At 45.6% G+C, this 20,553-nt stretch overlaps 1 protein-coding gene across 8 annotated transcripts in view; it reads right to left on the bottom strand.

The window, feature by feature from the left end:
* The window catches only part of LOC101137195 (CUGBP Elav-like family member 6), a 93,273-nt gene that overhangs the window by 49,701 nt on the left and 23,019 nt on the right, over positions 1-20,553 (bottom strand). For 7 of the 8 annotated variants that reach the window (XM_063698685.1, XM_063698683.1, XM_063698681.1 and 4 more), the window contains exons 4-13: positions 19,363-19,409; positions 18,740-18,850; positions 16,772-16,873; positions 16,157-16,289; positions 14,717-14,897; positions 13,686-13,772; positions 13,323-13,395; positions 12,164-12,347; positions 11,872-11,962; positions 11,083-11,187 (exon numbers count right to left, since the gene is read on the bottom strand). In XM_063698685.1, coding sequence (XP_063554755.1) covers positions 11,083-11,187; positions 11,872-11,962; positions 12,164-12,347; positions 13,323-13,395; positions 13,686-13,772; positions 14,717-14,897; positions 16,157-16,289; positions 16,772-16,873; positions 18,740-18,850; positions 19,363-19,409 — 1,114 coding nt within the window. Of the gene's footprint in view, positions 1-9,075; positions 9,780-11,082; positions 11,188-11,871; positions 11,963-12,163; positions 12,348-13,322; positions 13,396-13,685; positions 13,773-14,716; positions 14,898-16,156; positions 16,290-16,771; positions 16,874-18,739; positions 18,851-19,362; positions 19,410-20,553 lie in introns of those variants that run through there. The other variant, XM_004056445.5, reaches the window with a different exon arrangement.

Below are 20,553 nucleotides of genomic sequence, written 5' to 3' on the forward strand. Positions count from 1 at the left end.
AATGTTTTGTTTTATCTTCATTTACTCCTTCTCTAATGCTCCTCCTTTCTTCCTATAGCCCCAAGTTTTTTTCATATAGCCCCTAGATCATTTTCTCTCTCTTTAAAGAACCTCTTTAATTTTCTTGCAAGGCAGATCTACTGGTGATAAATTTTCTCAAGTCTTCTTTGTCTGAGAAAATCTATTTCTTCTTCACTTCTGATGGATAATTTTGCTAGAAACAGAATTCTAGGCTGGTGGGTTTATCTCCCCTTTTTTTCTTTCTTACATATTTCACTTCACTCTCTTCTTGCTTGCATGTTTTCTGAAGAGAAGGCCAATGTAATCCTTATCCTTGTTCCCCTATAGGCAGGTGTTATTTTTCTCTGGCTCCTTTCAAGATTTTGTCTTTGATTTTCTGCAGTTCGAATATAATAATGTATAGATATAGATTATTACTTGGCATTTATCCTGCTTGGTGCTATCTGAGACTCTTGGATCTGTGGTTTGTTGCCTGTCATTAATTTTGTAGAATTCTTGATTGTTATTACTCCCTTATTATTCTCTTCATGTGCCTGGTTATTTCTGATTATATGATAGGCATTGTGTTTGAAAAATATTTTTAGAAATAATTGGAGGTCTAGGGGTACGTTTTCCTTCTACAGAATGGATATACATTTGTTTCTGGAAGGCATCTAGGGGCTCTAGCAATCTGAGATAATCAAACTAATTTTAGTGATTGAGATGATTCATATCTGAGCAGTTTCTGAGCAATGAATGGTCTGTTTTCAATTTATCTTGTAGAGTTTGGTCTTTTGAGGTCTCAACCCAAAAAGTGGAGAGTTTTCCAGGGTCCTTTTTGTGGGCCCGGGATTAAAACTTTATTTCTCATTTTATTTACTTATTTTTTCCTACCTCCTGGAATTACAAGGAATGGACTACAACTTTTAATCCCCAATCCTGTGAGGTTGTCAAAAGTGCTTCAGAACATTTTATCAGCCTTATTTGGAATTGGCAATTGCACCCAGAAGAGACATGCCCCCAAATGCTAGGCTTACTGTTCAGGTTTTTAGTCTTTCTTACATCTCATCCAAGTAATGTTTCATAATATTTTACTATTCCAATGCCTTCAAGCTTTTCTAATTGTCTCCAGTGGTAAGATTGTTCCAAATTACCTAGTCTACCACTATGAGAAAGTAGCCTTCATATATATATACACACAACACATACATATACATATATATATACACATATATACACACATATATATACACATATATATACACATATATACACACATATATATACATATATACACATATATACACACATATATATACATATATACACATATATACACATATATATACACATATATATATACACACACACACACACACACATATATATATATATATATATTTTTTTTTTTGAGATGGAGTCTCGCTCTGTTGCCCAGGCTGGAGTGCAGTGGTGCAATCTCAGCTCACTTCAAGCTCCACCTCCCAGGTTCATGCCATTCTTCTGCCTCAGCCTCCTGGGGAGCTGGGACTACAGGCACCCGCCACCACGCCCGGCTAATTTTTGTATTTCTAGTAGAGACGGGGTTTCACCTTGTTAGCTGGGATGGTCTCCTGACCTCGCGATCTGCCTGCCTCGGCCTCCCAAAGTGCTGGGATTACAGGTGTGAGCCACCGTGCCTGGCCTATATTTTTTATTTTATTTTTTGAGACAGAGTCTCACTCTGTTGCCCAGGCTGGAGTGCAGTGGTGCATCTTGGCTCACTGCAACCTCCGCCTCCTGAGTTCAAGTGATTCTCTTGCCTCAGCCTCCCGAGTAGCTGGGATTACAGGCGTGCACCACCATGCCCACCTAATTTTCGTATATTTAGTAGAGATGGGGTTTCACTATGTTGGCCAGGTTGGTCTCAAACTCCTGACCTCAGGTGATCCACCCACCTTGGCCTCCCAAAGTGCTGGGTTTACAGGCGTGAGCCACCGCACCTGGCCTGCCTTAATTTTTGAAACGGTTTTTATCTTTCTCTTGTATGTATATCTGTAGTATTTTTACTCATATTTGAATAAATGTAAGAAAATTTGAATAAAGTGAATTTTCCTGAACCAGCAATTAGCATTAAATTCAGGTAGTTTGGAGTCTTTAGGCTGTTTCTTGTTTCACTAGTTTGTGCCTTTTTGTTTTTAAATTCACCTTGTTGCTCTGTATGGTTTTTACAGAAGTTGGAAGATTAAAAACCAGGTTTCTACCATGTTCCTATAAGAATCTGAAGTCTCCCAATTTGTTACATAACCTCTGTATATTTTCAGGTTTCTGTACATTAATAAGCCTCTTTTTGGGTTCTGCATTCTGTTTTACAGGGCTTTTTGTCTATTTCTGCACCAATACCAACTGTCTTGATAATTACACTTTTATAATGACTTATTTTTATATTTTAATTTTTAAGAGATAGGGTCTCACTCTGTTGGCCAGGCTCCAGTGCAATGCTGCAATCATAGATCACTGCAGCCCTGAACTCAGGCTGTAGTGATCCTACTGCCTTGGCCTCCCAAAGTGCTGGAAATACAGGTGTGAGTCTGTGACTTCATATAAGGGTAGCTGAAGATACACTGAGTGTGAATGAGATCACTCAAAGTGTGTACTGGCTGGATATCAACTCTATTCCATGTTGTACATGTTTTTCTTTTTTTCTTTTTTTGAGACGGAGTCTCACTCTGTCTCCCAAGCCAGAGTGCAGTGGTGCAATCTCGGCTCACTGCAACCTCCGCCTCCCGGGTTCAAGCAATTCTCCTGCCTCAGCCTCCTGAGTAGCTGGGATTACAGGCATGCGCCACCACGCTTGGCTAATTTTTGTATTTTTAGTAGAGAAAGGGTTTCGCCATGTTGGCCAGGTTTGTCTCAAACTCCTGGCCTCAAGTGATCTGCCTGCCTCGGCCTCCCAAAGTGCTGGGATAACAGGCGTGAGCCACTGCGCCCAGCTTATTTTTCTCTTCTTAAAAACTGACTTTTTCATTATTCTTAGGAATTCTTGCACTTACTTTAAAATCAATTTCAAGTTTCCCCCACCCTAAAAAAGATTTGCACTTACTTTAAAATCAGCTTCAAGTTCCAAAATAAAAAGAAATTGAATTTTAATGGGAACCACATTGAACCTGCAGATAAATTTAAAATCCTTATAAATATTGAGTCTTCTCTTTCATGAACATGTTCTGTCTCTACATCTCTATCTCCTGTGTCTCTCCAACATTTAGTAATTTTCTCCACAAAGTCCTTAGGTCTTTTAATAGATTTATCCCTAGGATCATATAATTATGTACTGTTGATGTTTATCTAGGCTGACATCAGTCAGAATTTTGAATGTGTATGTGGAGATGTATAACATGACACAATGTTTTACCTTTTTTTGCATAATCCAGTTTGAGCTATTTCCTTGTAACTAATATAGGTAGAGTGTCAGAAAATGATTATGGAGTGGTCAAAGGCATCATCTTGAAGAGGAAGACTGGCGTATACTTCTGAGTGAACTGGACAATGGGGCAAAGCAGGAAACACGTAATCTGACTTGCAGTTTAAAAAGATGACTGGAAGAATTGAGGCAGATGCATTCATTAGGATCCTAAACAAAGATGGTGGCAGTGTAGATAGAGAGGAGTACATGAATCTAAGAGTTATTGATACAGAGTAGGGATGTTGTGGTGACAATTATGACAGGAAGGAAGGAGTTAAAGATGATTCCCAGACTTCGGCTCTAATGACCAGCAGAATAGTCGTACAGGAGGAATAGAGTGGGGAGCTATGAAAAGATGAATTCTGCCTGGGACATGAGCTTTAAGTATGTAATGGACATTCAGATGATATGAAGATGTTGGCTACCTGAGCTTGGACCCCAGAGGAAATACACATACATATATTATATATATGTTTGTCGGTCAGTCTATCTATCTATCTATCTATCTATCTATCTATCTATCTATCTATCTATCTATCTAATCTATCTGTCTACCTACCTACCTATCTACCTATCTATCTATGGCTGTCCAGGTGTAAGACTGCACACTAACACTGTCTAAATGAGATCACTAGGAAGAAAGTATAAGAGGAAAGGTAAGGTGCTGTGGCTCATGCCTGTAATCCCAGCACTTTGGGAGGCTGAGGTGTGTGGATCACCTGAGTTCAGGAGTTCAAGACCAGCCTGGCCAACATGGCGAAATCCTGTCTCTACAAAAATGCAAAAAAATTAGCCGAGTGTGGTGGTGCACACCTGTAGTCCCAGCTACCCAGGAGGCTGAGGCAGGAGAATCGCCTGAGACTGGGAGACGGAGGTTGAAGTGAGCTGAGATTGCACCACTGCACTAGGGCCTGGGCAATAGAGCGAGAGAGCGAGACTCCGTCTCAAAGAAGAAAAAAAAAAGAAGACAAAACCTTGGTTATGGGCTGAGAGTTTACTGAAGGAGTCAGTGATAGACATTGAGAAACTCAGGAAAGAATGGTGTCACAAAAGCCTGCGAAGAAAGAATTTCAAAGAGGGAGGGATCAAAATCTCAAAAATATGCAAAAAGATCAAGTAATTTTTTTCCTTATTATTGAGCAATGTCCCTTGATTTGGCAACATGTAGGTTATTGTTGGCCTTAGTGGAAGCGGCCCTTATGAGGATTACAGCCCAACTGTGGGGTCATGAGGCCTGAATGCAAAGTGGTGAAATAGACAAACTTGCAACTGTTTCAGGCAGCTTGACTAATAAAAGCAGGACTGAGAGGTTTTAATTTTATTTGTTTAAACATAGGAGAAGAAATGGATTCGAGCCCAGAAATAGCTGAGTTGCCAGCTTTATCTGTATGTCTGTATTTGGTGTCCGAGAGGAGGAAGATGTCTGACGTGGGGCAGCCCAGGACAGTGGCTGAAGGCAGTAGGGGCTAGAGTTAGGTAGCTGAGTTAGGAGTCATATGCCCTGCAACTCCCCAGTGCTAATCGGGACTCAGCGTAGCTGTGTAACCATATAGATGTCACTTAACCTTCCTATGTTTGTTTCCTTATCTGTCAAATGAGGATAATATTGATAGCACATTAGTTGGGATGAGGATTAAATACATTAACATCCAGTAAAGTGCTTATAATAGTGCCTGACAGGTCGGGCTTGGTGGCTCAGCCTGTAATCCCAGCACTTTGGGAGGCCAAGGTGGGCAGATCACCTGAGATCAGGAGTTTGAGACCAGCCTGGACAACATGGTAAAACCCCGTCTCTACTAAAAATACAAAAATTAGCTGGGTGTGGTGGCACATGCCTGTAGTCCCAGCTACTTGGGAGGCTGAGGCAGGAGAATTCCTTGAACTCGGGAGGTGGAGGTTGCAGTGAGCCCAGATTGCGCCACTGTATTCCAGCCTGGGTGACAAGAGCAAAACTCCATCTCAAAAAGAAAAGAAAAGAAAAAAAAAAACAAAAGTGCCTGACACAGCAAGCACATAAAAATGATGAAGCACTTTTGTTCTCCTAGCTGGATCTCCACATCTATCTTCATTCAGATTTCTGACTCATGTGAGTCTAGATAAACACCAGCAGTTGAGTTCCTATGTTCAAATATCCTCTTTCATAATAGATCATCCAGACACTCATACACACGCTCTCACTCACACACTCTGCAGCACACCAGCGAGCATGGCACCCCTTCCCATCTGTGTCTGCCTGCCAGCTGCTCTTCCTCCTTTCCCACACACACTCCCTTTTTTGAGTGGCTTCCAAAACATCTCTTTCTAATTTGCTATAAAGAGTGAGCCATAAAGAATTTATTAACGGTGATGAAAAAAATCACAGCTAAGTATCAGATTCTCCAGAGGAAATGAGATTAAAAAGAAATTCTGGAAAACAGTTGTTTTTGGAGAAGGGAATAGCATTGGGAAGGGGGATATTAATAATGTTTCATCTTTTTTGTTTTAAAAAAACAAATCTGAAGCAAATATGACTACTGAGATGCAACAAAGCTGGGTGGTTACACTGTTTACTATTTTCTAGACTTTTCTGTTGTTTGAAACATTTGAAATCACTAAAAAATAGGAGTATTTACTGGGATAGTTTAGACTAAACATGGGTGTGGTTAGAGTACAGTAATTACTGTGAAAAAAGCAAGGTTCCTGGACATTTAAATTTTTTTCTTTTTTTTGAAACATGGTCTCACCCTGTTGCTGAGGCTGGAGTTCAGTGGTGTGATCATGACTCATTGCAGCCTCAATCTTCCAGGCTGAAGTGATCCTTCTTTCTCAGCCTCCTGAGTAGCTGGGACTACAACCACACACCACCATTCTTAGCTAATCTTTTTAATTTTTAGTAGAAATCAGGTCTCACCATGTTGCCCAGGGTGGTCTTTAACTCCTGAGCTCAGGCAATCCTCCCACATCGGCCTCCCAAAGTGCTGGAATTAGAGGCATGAGCCACTGCACCTGACCCTGACATTTCGATTTTTAAAAATTTTGTTGAAAAACGTCACACGCACACACACACGCACACACACACACCTGCTTCAAAGAGGATTTTTAAAAACAATGGTGGCTGGGCTAGAAAAGATACTAATTTTCAACCTTTATTTCAAAGTTTATTTACAAAGGAAATACAAATTTTGATAAACAAAGCACCCAATTCCTACTTATTCTTTTTCTTCGTGGAAAAAAAAGTATGTGACACATACTTGTCATGCCCTGTATTGATTAAGCTTACAAAAGATATTGACAGAAACTATACAAATCTAGATTTTAGAGTGCTAGGAATGTTGCCATAAGGTATGCGTACCTACATTAATACTAAATAAATTCCACCTACATCCTTTCTTTCACCCTTTCCCAGTATCATTTCAGCTTTCCTCACAGTCTCACTGTCCCAGAAGTCTAGGGGCAATGACTCTCCATCACTAGTGCTGTGGTGGCACCTGTGCTCCCACATCCTGATATCCTACCCCTACGGCAATCCTTTGAGAAGCACCTGAAAACACCAGTGACATAGCTTTATTAGATTCCTCGAAGGGAAGGTACCCGGCATGCAGCCTCAGCTCCTACCAAGGAGAGGAGAGGTTGAAGACTCTCCCAGTCTCCATTCACTCCTTTGCTTTGATACCTGTTAGGCCTGCTTTGCCTCCTTAATAGACTCCTGGAATGGGAAGGGGTGGGGGTGGGGAGCGACTGGAGAACTCTTTTCCTAGGATGACTGGAGCCAGGAAGTCAGTCTGGAAACTTCCCCGCCCCCTGGTGGTGCACAGCACACAAGATGGCCTGTGTTCCGCTCAGGGTTGGGACTCTCAATTTACAGCCTAGGTGAAGGGAGATGAGTTGTGGGAACAGCGATTCTGTGCATTGGAACAGACTGGGTGGTAACTGCAGGCCACTGCAGTTGACCTGTCAGCATTCGAGGTCTGACAACCTTCAGGTAAATGCTCTTATGATCAGTGGACCAAAGGAGCAACGGTGGAGGGTGAGGAACAGCACACTTTACCAATGAAAGTCGTGACCAGGCCACGTTAGTTTAGTGGTAAAAATAATATTAAAGAAAATGTTTACAACAGGAATAGAAAATGACAGAACCCTACTGCTTTAACTCAAGTGCATCACGATCTCTGCCTTCATCCACTTGAGACTTAAAACTCAGTGTCTGCTATTTTTACTTAACATTATCCCAAGCAATAGTAACATGAAAGTTATGACCAGGAGGGAAGCAGGGTCGCACCTGTGCAGGGTCCTTGTCTCCGGACCACCCCTCCTACAAGCTTCTGGGTAATAAAGGTAAGGGGGCTCCTGTGGTGGGTGCCAGTGCTGGGACCTTAACTTGTGTATCTGGGCTATAGCCCTGGACTTGGCTAGGCTGGGCTGTGTGAAAATTCCAAGAATTCTGTTGGTAGAAAATGCCCACCCTGTCCTTACAGGAACAGCACAAGGCTAGGCTGGTCTACCTCCCACCAGGACCTCGAAGGAACATGACCCAGGGGCTGAAGGATGGTGTTGAAGGACCGAGTTTTACTCAGATCCTTCTCAGCCCTGCCTTCCCGAAGTTTCTGTATCCACTACACTGGAAGCTTTCTGAAAAAAATGCCTGGAACCTGTCCATTGTTACCCCCAGCCCAGGGCCCAGCCAAAGAACTTAACAAATAACCGCCAAGGAAATCCTCACCTAAAATGGCTGCAATGCATTACTGCCCCCGCCTCTGGCTTACAGTATCACTTCTGCATCTGAAACCAGGAGGGGGCAGTCTGGGTCCACGATGAGACATTTCCTTCTAGAGAAAATCACACCTGCAAAGACCCTCTCCAGAGCCACCGCCCACCTCCGCGCAGCCATCCATTCCCTGCGAAGATGCTTTGGGCTGAAAATGGTTGGGAGGAGGGGGATGGAAGTCGCCTACGTTATTTTGGAATTGACCAGGGCCTCTGAGTCCTTCAAATTCAACAATTTACCACAGGCCCGCGTGCGGAGGCTCACGCCTCTAATCCCAGCACTTTGGGAGGCCAAGGCAAGTGAACATCTGAGGTCATGAGTTCAAGACCAGCCTGGCCAATATAGTGAAACCCCATCTCTACTAAAAATACATGAATTCGGCCGGGCGCGGTGGCTCACGCCTGTAATCCCAGCAGTTTGGGAGACCGAGGCGGGCGGATCACGAGGTCAGGAGATGGAGACCATCCTGGCTAACACGGAGAAACCCCATCTCTACTAAAAATACAAAAAATTAGCCGGGCGTGGTGGTGGGCGCCTGTAGTCCCAGCTACTGGGGAGGCTGAGGCAGGAGAATGGCGTGAACCCAGGAGGCGGAGCTTGCAGTGAGTCGAGATCGTGCCACTGCACTCCAGCCTGTGTGACAGAGTGAGACTCCGTCTCAGAAAAAAAAAAAAAAATATATATATATATATATGAATTAGATGGACGTGGTGGCGCGTGCCTATAATTCCAGTTACTCAGGAGGCTGATGCACGAGAATCGCTTGAACCCGGGAGGCAGAGGCTGCAGTAAACCAAGATTGTGCCACTGCACTGTCAGCCTGGGCGACAGAGTTTTTGAGACAGTCTCAAAAACAAAAACATAACAAAAAACCCGCTACCACAGTGCCTAGAGAACAATATGTGTTTAATAATATTTAAATAATGGTTGTATAAAATGGAAGCAGCAAGAAACCCAAAGGAGAATAGCTCTAGGGGAGGGAGGTGGATGAGTATGCATGGGGGAGAGGCTATTCTGTGACCAGGTTGGGTCTGGAGCCCTCCCCACTGTCCAGAACATCTACAAGCCCCTACATCTTTTTCCATATACCAACGCCTTGGAGATGTAATGCAGAAGTGAAGTGAGCAGGCTGAGGATTAGGGCAGGTGTCTGGAATATGGTCAGGAGTGGGAGGGGAGTGACATAGCTCACAGGCAAGGCAGAACAGCACAAAGGCTATAGGTTTCATTCCCAGCCCTCAACTTAAAAGACCTCAGGGGCAGACACTGACTCCAGCCTGGCTGTGCCCTTACCCTAATGCCATTCACACTTTTTTTTTTAAACACAGGTAATCCATGTTTATTATAGAAAAATGCCACATTACTCTTTATTGAATGCGAGCGCCAGCACCGGCCCCTTTCTCTCCAAGCACAGGGGCACGCAGGCAAGGGGCATGCAGGCAAGGGGCTCCATCCCCTGGCCAGGATGCAGTGGAAGCCTGGCTCCACTACCATTCATCTACAGCCAGCACCCTCCTTGGTGCCTGGGGCTCAGGTCTGTTCAAACTCCTGCTCACAGAAGCCTACATTGAGGGGTTGGGCCTGGACACCTCGCCTGCAAGAGGACATGAAGAAATGGCAAGATAAGCCCCTCAGAAGGGGCCCCAGCAACACTTTTCACACCAGTCAACAGTCTCTCCTTCCCCATTTCGGTGACTCTCAAACTGTCACTGTACACCAAATGTACTGGGAATCTCAATTCCAGAGATTCTCATTTGGGGTGGGGCAAAGTATTGGCAAGAATCTGCAAGCTGAACAGGTGCCTCAGGTGATTTTGATACAGGTCTTGGAGATCCAGAAACGTTGGCGACATCTATTTATATCCTGCCCATCTCTGTACCCTAACCCCAAATAACTCAATCCCTTTAGAAAATAGGTGGATGTCTGAAAGGCAGCCAATGCTCTTGGTCTACTTAGCCCTCTGTTACTGACTCTAAAATGCTGTAAATATGGTGGCATTGGGGGACTTAGGTGCTGTCCTGTCCATGAATATGGATGTGAAATCCTGTCCTTGGGTCTCAGACTATAACCTGACCAATCTCCTTAGGGGACCTCTAGGCATGCTTCACTTATCATCCAAGTAAGCAACATGCTTAGAGAACCAGCTGGAAGTTACCCAGTGAATGACGTAATTGAGGCTTAGACACCATCATGCTTGACTCTCAGCCCAGGACTCTGCTCTGCACTAGGCTATGTCCCCCAAATACTCAAGACCTAGCCAACAAAGGAATCAGGGAAATGACTATCTTACACAGGCACACCCCTGACAGAGGCAAAGGTGTCATGAGATCCTGTAAGTCAGCCTGGTTCAAATCCTGCTTCTTAGTGACTTTGGGCAAGGTACTGAACTCTGTGCTTCAGTGTCTATCTCTAAAATGCACCTGTCTCATAGGGTTGTGGTGAAGACTAAATGAGACAATATGTGTAACAAACTTAGCACAGTGTTTGCCACAAAATACAGTTGTCCCTCAGTATCCACAGGGGATTTGTTTCAGGACCCCCGTGGATACCAAAATCCAAGGATGCTCAAGTCCCTTATATAAAAATGACATAGTATTTGCATATAACCAATGTACAACTTCCCATATACTTGAAATGATCTTAGATTACTTATACCTAATACAATATAAATGCTATGTAAATAGTTGTTATACAGTATTTTTTATTTGTATTATTTTTTGTTGTATTTTTTTTTCCTGAATACTTTTTATCGCAGTTGGTTGAATCCGTGGATGAGGGCTGACTATAAGCCTCTGTAAGTGTTAGCTATTGTTAATTATTGTCTTCCTCTCTCTAAGGGGTTCCCCAGCCCTGGATCTGCCCTACTCCGCCTTGCGAAGGCCCCACAGCTTGCTTACCTCAGCAACTCACAGCGGAAGTGTGACAAACGTTCATAGGCAAATGTCAGGTCAGATGTCAACTTGTTGCTCCACAGCCTTTCGGCAACAGCCCCTGCTCTGGGCCTGGAGGAAAAGGGGCATGTGCCAGATTGGGCCCTGTATTCCCTGCAAAGGTGCTGGACATCCACAGGCTGCTACCTCTTGTTTAGGCACCCTGGACTCACTCAGGCCAAAGGAAGTGATCAATACCTTATTATGAGCCACAGCCAGGTTGGATGGCTCCCAGAGAGTTCTACGGCTCAGCTCCACCTTCATTAAAATGTGGGTAGCAATCCCACTCTCTTCCTCTCTCAAAGATACGGGAATAAGAATAAACCTTAAAGCCATCATTAACCACAAAGACAGTGGCAGCAGCAGAGGTCCTTAAAATGTAAACTTTGCACACCCAACCATACTTGGTAAGGCTGCAGTGAAAACAGCAGAGGGAAGCCTTATTACAGGAATCATGGATGCTTGTGCTGGATCTTGAGCAACTCACCTATGTTCTCCAGGCCTCATTATCTCTCTGGGAAGTAAGGTTAACAATCCCTATCCCACATACCAAAGGGCAGCTGGAGGGATATAGACGGAAGTCATGTGGAGAGTGAATATTGCACACAAATCTTCAGAAGGCTCGTTGCACGGCCTGCTTTCTCTCAGGCCTGAAAGAAGGGTACTAGTCCAGAGGTGGCTAGATGGGATTGGGTCTCTAAGGGAGAACCCCTGCTCTCAGGCCCAACCCTCCACCTCCCCCCTGAAAACCCTTACCAGAGCCTGGGGACCAGGTTTGTGTTGTCCACATATTCTCCCCACATACAAGCCTCTCCACCAATCACCAGAGCCTTCTGCTCAGGGGTACCTGAGGGAAAACAAGCAACAACAGTCTGGTGATGGTGGGGTAACTCTAGGGTCCCTCTCAACCACCTTCCCACTGTGGCCCTCACCCCAGCTAAGTTGTTTCATTTACTAACTGGAAATCTCTGGCCCAGACCTTCCTGCCTCCCTTCCTGTGCCCCAACCCAGCCTCCTTTGGTTAGCAAGGAGAGCTCTCTGCTTTCACCTTCAAATGCCAGGGGTTCCACTACGTAGAAATCCTTCCAGTCAGGGCCATAGGATATACGGTTCAGGTACCAGGGGGCAGAGAGAAGGGCCCGGAAGCCGGCCTTGGTGACCAGTTCCAGCTCCTTCATATAGTTCACTGGAATATCCTCTCGCCACACCTGTATGATTGTGTCTGGCCGAATCTGTTATAAAAGGTCAAATGGCAGTAAGGACACAAAGCTGAGGAGATTCCTGGGCCTTATTCATACACAGGCAACATGGGACAACAGGTGTGTGCTCCCTCTGTTCCCCAGCAGCAAAGTATGTCTCTGTGACTCCTGACCATTGAGCTCACACCTCAGGACAGAGGCCAAGGAATCCAGGGCCCTAAGAGGCCTCCCTGCAGCTCTCCTCCCCATCCCTCTGCAGCCTCCCTGTCCACACAGAGCTAGTACTACCAGCTGTGAGCTGAGGGAGGCAAGCAGTGGGACCCAGGAGCTGCCATGTCCAAAAGTCTCCAGATGTTTCTGGGGATGGGACAAGGTTCCTGAAGAGTCCTTGCATGTGACAGGAGACTGGGATCTTACTGATCAACAATAAAGGAGAAGGTAACCTTGGTCCCACAGACCCAGAAGACCCTCATCTATGATTTAGGAAGAAAAATCCAGCCTATCCAAGTAACCTAACAGCAGAAATAGTTCTTAATTAAGTTTGTAGTGAGGGAAGATAGAAACTCTGACACACAAACCCATGGCTCATACCACAGCAGCCTTTGGTTTTTTTGAGACAGGGTCTCACTCTGTTGCCCAGGGTTGAGTGCAGAGGCACATCTTGGCCCACAGCAACCTGTGCCTCCTGGACTCAAGCAGTACCCCCACCTCAGCCTCCTGATTTTTGTATTTTTTGTAGAGATGAGGGTTTCGCTATGTTGGCCAGGCTAGTCTTGAACTCCTAGGCTCAAGCAATCCCCCTGCCTTGGCCTACCAAAGTGCTTGGATTACAGGCGTGAGCCACTGCACCCAGCACTCTGTGGCCTTTCTAGAGAGAAAAGGAGAGTGCTCCGACCATTAAAGCCCAATCCAAACCAGGAGGATCAGTCTCTGTAGAGGCAGGGAGGAGCTGGGGAGACCAGAGGGAGGCACTGCTGGTGGCTTCTTCTCTTCTCTGCCCCGGCTCACCTTTACTTTATTATCAAACACCTCCTGCCACACCACATAGCCCTTGCCATAAGAAGAGACGATGTCCAGCAGCCTGGAGAGGAGAGGAGTGTCTAGTAAGTGTCTGCTTAGCTCAGATGGGCTCTAGACTGTTTGTGCCAGTGCTCTAGGGGTTGAGGCTGGCCAGGGGCCTATTCCTCATTAAGCAGTGTCTTTCCCCAGGGCTGAAAACCAACCACTCCAAATCTGAAAGGATGGGACAAAGGACAAGGGAACCCTGCAGGGACCAGACAGTGGCCAAGCAGGGCCTGACTCGGTATGGAAAGGGAGGACCCCACAGGAGGACCCCCCAAGGGACCCCACCCACCCTCCTTCCTTCCTCACGTCTGGATGTAGAAGGACTCCAGCTGCTTGAAGTCCTCACCGAAGCCTTTCTTCCTCATAAAGTCCTGGATCTCTGGGTTGGACTTCCTGAATCCCAAGAGAAAATGAAGATTAATCTTTCAACATCCTGAAAGCCTAATACCTGGGGATTAGTCACCTGGCCCCCCATAACTTCCTCTTTTCACCTGAAAAATCAAATAAGCAAGGATCTCAGAAGCCCTACATGTGGAAAGTGTGGCCAAGCAAAGTTATGTGAAGCAGGTGGGCTGTTGACACAGGCTGAGAAAGGCTGAGTCTAGACCTGAAGAGTTTTAAGTTCAAACTCCCAAAGAGAAAACATGTTAATCCTCTCTGGACTGCAACATGAGAATCCAAGGTCTTAACTTGAAGCTCCAGCACACTGGATTTCGGCTTTCCTATCTGCTCTTCCAGTTGGATGACAAGCCTTGCTGTCTAACACCTGCTGCAGATCCCCTGCGTTATGACGCCCACATTTTGCTCACATTATTCTCCTTCTGGAATATTTTCCCCTGCTCACATCTCCAAAAAGCCAAATTGATTTCCCCAGATTCAGCTCTAGTGCCCTCTTCTCAAAGAAGCCCCTCAGCCTCTTTTGAGCTTACTAGAACCAAGGGTTTGGACTTTACAACTGAATACTAATTAGACACTGTCATCTATTAGTCTTGAATTCTGTGTCTTGACTCTTCAACTAGACAATTTTAAGCCTTCATAAACAGGGATTATTTTTCTCTATCCTGAACTTTTCCAAGACAATTCTGTGCCCAGGGCTGGTTTTTCTATCAATACCTCAAGGATATGAGAGTAGGAAGGAAGAGGTTCACAGTGAAAGCCTTGCCAAAATCAGGTAGGATCTCTATGTAGATGGGCAGAGGAGGGCCTAAGACCTGAGCAATGTGAGCCCATACAGACCCCTGAGAGCAGCAGCTGAGCTAAGCAGCCCCTCGGGTGCTAACTTCTATTCTGAGTAAGCAACTGATCAGGCCACAATGGGAAGATCAAAGGGCTCATACCAGCAGGTGAAATCAACCTCATCTCCTCCAAGATGAAGATAAAAATCTGGGAAGACAGAGCTGACTTCTAAGAAGAATGTGCTCATGAACTCATAGGTATTGTTGAGACTGGGATTCACTGGTCCAAAGGTGCCAGAGGGCTCAGACCCAGAGTAGCAAGGAGTCAGTAATCCAGGGATACCTAAGCCAAGAGAAAACCCCATATGAGTGTCACAAATACATAAACCCCCATGCACAGTCCTACACGTAAGGACACGAGTCACACAAAGCAAGACAAGTGTATTCATAAACATCACACACATTTAGGTAGGCACACTTAGGCACTCACAGACACTGGTAGTCACCACCATTTAGTCACAGTAAAAAGATACAAATATATCCACAATCATAGGCAGAGGCTGAGTTCCAGCCAGACAACTGTCAGTGCACACACTCTTGCCTGGACACACTGCTTCTAGCAGGTGCTACCCTTGCTCCCAAGGCTGCTCTCCTCACAGGCCTTTAGGCAGAGAGAGAGCCTAATCCAGCCAAACTGGCAAAATCTTTCTTCTCTATCTCCTCCTGTAGGTGGGGTCAACCATCACCCAGAATCTTTTTACATTTCCTAAGGGATATCTCCCTTGGCCCAGAGACTACTTCCTGACGCTGAGGTCACAAGATATCTTCAGGGTTTTTTTTTTGGTTGTTGTTGTTTGTTTGTTTTTGAGATAGAGTCTTGCTCTGTCGCCCAGGCTGGAGTACAGTGGCATGATCTTGGCTCACCGCAACCTCTGCCTCCTGGGTTCAAGCGATTCTCCTGCCTCAGCCTCCCGAGTAGCTGGGATTACAGGCGCCTGCCACCACGCCTGGCTAATTTTTGTATTTTTAGTAGAGATGGAGTTTCACCATGTTGGCCAGGCTGGTCTTGAACTCCTGACCTCAGGTGATCCACCCGCCTTGGCCTCCAAAAGTGGTGGGATTACAGACGTGAGCCACCACGCCCGGCCAATATCTTCAGTTTTCTATCAGGCCAGTAGCCTTTTTCAACTGTCATTTAACCTGCACTGGGGGCTCGCACTAGAGGGCTGAGGGTATACAGAGGAAAGGGAGCAGGGGTACTGACTGCCTCTGACCTCTGCAGGCTGCCCTTGGGCTTCTTTCTTTCAGATTCTACCCTGGTGGTCAGATTCCTCAGCATCCACTCTAGGCACAACTACCTGCAATGGCATCTGAGAAAAATGTGCCCTTACATAGTCTAACAGTACATATTTTAATAGTAAGAAGCGGCCTCCATTGTCCAAAGTGAGTTCTTCGTATCTAAATTCCCAGGTGGAAGAAGTCGATGGAAAACATTCTTCCAAGGACCAAGGCTGGGATATGCCACTTCCATGAGCCAGTGCCCTGAAGCTTCACTCTGAGCATAACAAGCAGAGTCCCTCTGGTCCCAGACATCATTCTTACCTGGTCCCCAGGACAAAGTGTGGCCAGGAGTGTCAAACTCTGCAAGCACACGGATACCCCGGAGCCGTGCGTATTCAATGACCTCCTTCACATCCTGTGCTGTGTAGATGTGGGTGACAGGGTTGTAGGACCCCTGAAAGGCACAAGACACCCTTCAGGTTCACATTTCCTGAAAGCTAGCAGAGTAGAAGATACTCAAAATGCCCACAAGACTCCCCAGATATCAGAAAACCTGCCCATAACCCTTTGGTGGCAGGGACTATCTTCAAAAAACTTGATCATAATTTCCCAGAAGTTATCACATCTGTTTTATCTGAGTATCATAATGCCAGTGAGATAATCATGGTAGGTATTAATACTATGTCCATTTAACAGAATATAAATACATAAAAAGGGAATAAGGCCAGAAGAGATTCTCTCCTGAAGGTCACAAGGCAAATTATCGGCAAAGTTTTGGACTTGAACTCAAGTCTCCTGACTCCAAATCCAGTGTCCTTCCCCTATATTGGTCTAAAACTGGCTGGTTAGGATGAGAGACCCTGTTCTTGCCAGCAGGGCCACAGCCAGATTCAGACATTGACCCATAAACTTGGTCTGAGTGAAATGGGGACATACCTTTCTCATGAGCTCTGGAAAAGTGAAGCTCTCATATGGGAAGGAAGGATCATCTACCAGATGCCAGTGGAACACGTTCAATTTATTGTACGCCATGACATCCTGTAGGTTAAAGTGCACACTGTGAACCCATCACAGTCTCTCCGGTTTCAGCCTCAAACTTGCGATGTTGGGCAAGCTCTCAGGCCGCTCCACATACCCCTACAGGCTTGACCTGCCTCAGCTCTCAATTAAGGGTTTATGGGGTCTATCAAACCTTCCCATCAGGGAGGGATGGCATGGAGGGAAGGCCCAGCACACTTCTACTTTTCCCAGAACACATCCAAAGATGGATGATAGAAGTGGTCTTTCCTCTTCTTGAAATAAATTCTGGCCACATTAAGAGGAGGGCTGCAGCTACTGTGGTAGCCTGGAATCTTCCAAAAGCCTGAAGATCAACACTTCCTCTTGCCATTTGTGTTCGGTTGTCTGACTGATGTTAAGCCCAACTGTGAGACCTCCTGGGAACTTAGTAGCCTCTTAACTCATAATCTCAGAAGCAAAGGCTGGCAGATGTGTGGCCTCCTTTGGTTCCGTCACAGGAGCAAAGGAAAAGGCAGACACAGGAACTGGATCGGGAACTGTCAGATAAGACTGCACATTAAACTCAAGAGAGTTAGGAACTTCCCCAGGTAAGGCTTTTTTTTTTTTTTGAGACAGAGTCTTGCTGTGTTGCCCAGGCTGGAGTGCAGTGGCACAATCTCAGCTCACTGCAACCTCCACCTCCCAGGTTCAAGTGCTTCTCATGCCTCAGCCTCCTTCCTTCCTTCCTTCCTTCCTTCATTCACTTATTTATTTATTTATTTATTTATTTATTTATTTATTTATTTATTTATTTTTGAGACAGGGTCTCTGTTATCCAGGCTGGAGTGCAGTGGTGCAATCACAGTTCATGCATCCTTGATCTCCCCAGGCTCAGGTGATTCTCCCACCACAGACTCCTGAGTAGCTGGGACTACAGGTTTGCGTCATCGCACCTGGCTAATTTTTTGTATTTTCAGTAGAGATGGGGTTTCACCGTCTTGGCCAGGTTAGTCTCAAACTCCTGAGCTTGGGCAATCCACCCGCCTTGGCCTCTCAGAGTGCTAGGATTACAGGTGTGAGCCACTGCACCTGGCCCCAAGTTAAGGCTTTGAACGTCTCTCTCCTATGACCTTGTTCTAACTAAAGTTAGCTCTGCCGGCCAGGTGTAGTGACTCATGCCTGTAATTCTACCACTCTGGGAGGCCAAGGTGGGCAGACTGCTTGAGCCCAGGAGTTCAAGACCAGCCTGGGTAACATGATGAAACCCCAGCTCTACAAAAAATACAAAAAAAAAAAAAAAAATTGAGACCCTGTCTCAAAAACAAATATAGTTAGCTCTGTCAATGAAGCCAATTCCCCTAAACATCTGTATCCCTGGAAACAGCCTGAACATTGATCTACAGTAGCCTGTAAGGTAGATTTAAGTCACTCTGTTATTTTTTGAGTCTTGGAGCAGCTCATCTTCTACATTTTTCCCAGGAGCTCATAGAATTACATACAATCTTTTTTTTTTTTTTTTGAGACGGCATCTCACTCTTTCACCCAGGCTGGAGTGCAGTGGCGTGATCTCCACCCACTGCAACCTCTGCCTCCTGGGTTCAAGCGATTCTCCTGCTTCAGCCTCCCAGGTAGCTGGGATTACAAGCATGCACCACCATGCCCAGCTAATTTTTGTATTTTTAGTAGAGACAGAGTTTCACCATGTTGGCCAGGCTGGCCTTGAACTTCTGACCTCAGGTGATCCGCCCACCTCAGCCTCCCAAAGTGTTGGGATTGCAGGCATGAGCCACCACACCCAGTCCATACATTCCCTCTCTAACTCTTTTAAGAATTTGGAACTTGGTCTGTCCGTTGCTCCATCACCCCAGAACTCTAAGTGTGAAGAAGGCCTTAAGGCCTGGTTACCAGAGTGTCCAGGATGCTAGAGAGTGGCAGGTAATGGCGAGATGTATCCAACAGCAAGCCCCGGTGAGGAAAGCGGGGAAAGTCCTCAATCTCAGTCTTGTTGATAAAGAACTGTGCAGAACAAACATTGAACATGTCAGATTCAAAGGAAGCTTACTATGGGGGCACAGGGAGATGAAGACAACTCTCCCAGGATTCTTAAAAAGCCAATCTGTGACTGTTCTCAGGGTCACTCTCTCCCCAAATGCTCCCCACCTCTATAAATGACCATAAGCAGCCACCTTCCCAGAGAGCAATTGTCCAACGCCAGCCTAATACAACTGTCCCATACACCACTCAGCCTACAAATTCTGGATTTTCCTGTTAACATAGTTTATTTTCTTCAAAGCAGTGTGGCCTCAAGGTCATTACTAAATGATGATTCAGGGGGACCAAATTACAGTGATTCCAAACAGACCAAATCTACCAAACCAGTTTTCCACTCACATCTCCTCTTCCATTTCTACTGGGGCTATCTCAAGCCACCAGGATCCTAAGGCAAAACAAGATTTTCCTAGGATTCTCAATATTGGGATCCAACCCCAGAGATGAAAAAGGAGCCCTTTTTGAGGGTCCACACTTACTGTGCCCTCAGCAGATTTCCAAACAAGCTGGCTAAAAGTCTCCAGACCTAGGAAGATGTAGAGAGGCAGAGTAAAGACTCAGGGAGTGGAAAAAGAGATGTCTCTATTTGGAAGGTTCTCAACGTAGCAGAGCATAACATTTGGGTACACAGTGAAAATGGATGTAGTGTAGGCTTGACGATTTTTAACACTGATGAAAAGGGGATATTAGGAAGCCACTATCCATCTTTACTTCTGTATTTCATTTTGGGAGATGTCAGAGTAAGGGTTTTAGTACCCTTCCTTACAACATACTAACCTTCAAAACCCATATACCTCTTATCTATATTTCCTGTGCCTTGACAAGAATATTGAGAAGAGAGGGCAAGACATATACTCATGAGGACAGACACAGAGACAAGTCAGCCTGCAAGAGTTGGACTTTTCATGGATAACCCCTATCAGGAGCTAAGAGAGCTGAGAAAAGGGGTCCCAGAATAAATTGTGAGAAAGTGATCATAAGCTTGGGTTTCCAAGGAGCCTGGGTTCATGGCTGGACCTAGAAGATAAAAAAAATCATCCACTCTTCCTCTTCAGAGTCTGAGAAGAGACCCAGCTATAGGGAGCTGAGGTGTGGTGGACAGCAACTGCCCCAGAAGGACTCCCCTAGTCCACTGACACTGTCTCCTAGAGTCTAGCAAGGCCCACACACAGGTATGTTGAACCCAGAGTATTGTATGTTCTCAACAGCTGGGGCCCCTCTTCTGGAAACCCTGCAGAAGCCCCATGAAAATTATCAAAGTCCCCAATTTCAAAGTGAAAGAATCCATGAAACCTCAGCAGTCACTCAGCACCTGATTTGAGCAGACTGCTAGTGTACTGTTTTGGCTTCTCCCCACTCTGACTCTGACACCCAGCATTCTGGAGTTCCAGGTCCTCCCTTACCTCTAGCCTGACTCACCATCAGCACCTGCATGAAAGGTACAAGAGGGCAGGAAGGGGAGGCAGCATGCTGTTGCTCCAAGCACAGAAGTGGAGCAAGGGAATGAAGACAAACTAAAGCAAGGTGTGGAATTCTGAGAGAGTTTCCCGCATCATTCACCAGCAGAGGGTTTACCAAAAGTGGGAGAGATATTTGGCTAAGTCTGTATCTAGGCACCAAATGCCTTCTCAGTAAACCCAGAAGAAGGGCAAGGGCCAATAGTTTAGCCA

Source organism: Gorilla gorilla, chromosome 16 (genome assembly GCF_029281585.2).
Source record: "Gorilla gorilla gorilla isolate KB3781 chromosome 16, NHGRI_mGorGor1-v2.1_pri, whole genome shotgun sequence".
NCBI classification, from domain to species: Eukaryota; Metazoa; Chordata; class Mammalia; order Primates; family Hominidae; genus Gorilla; species Gorilla gorilla.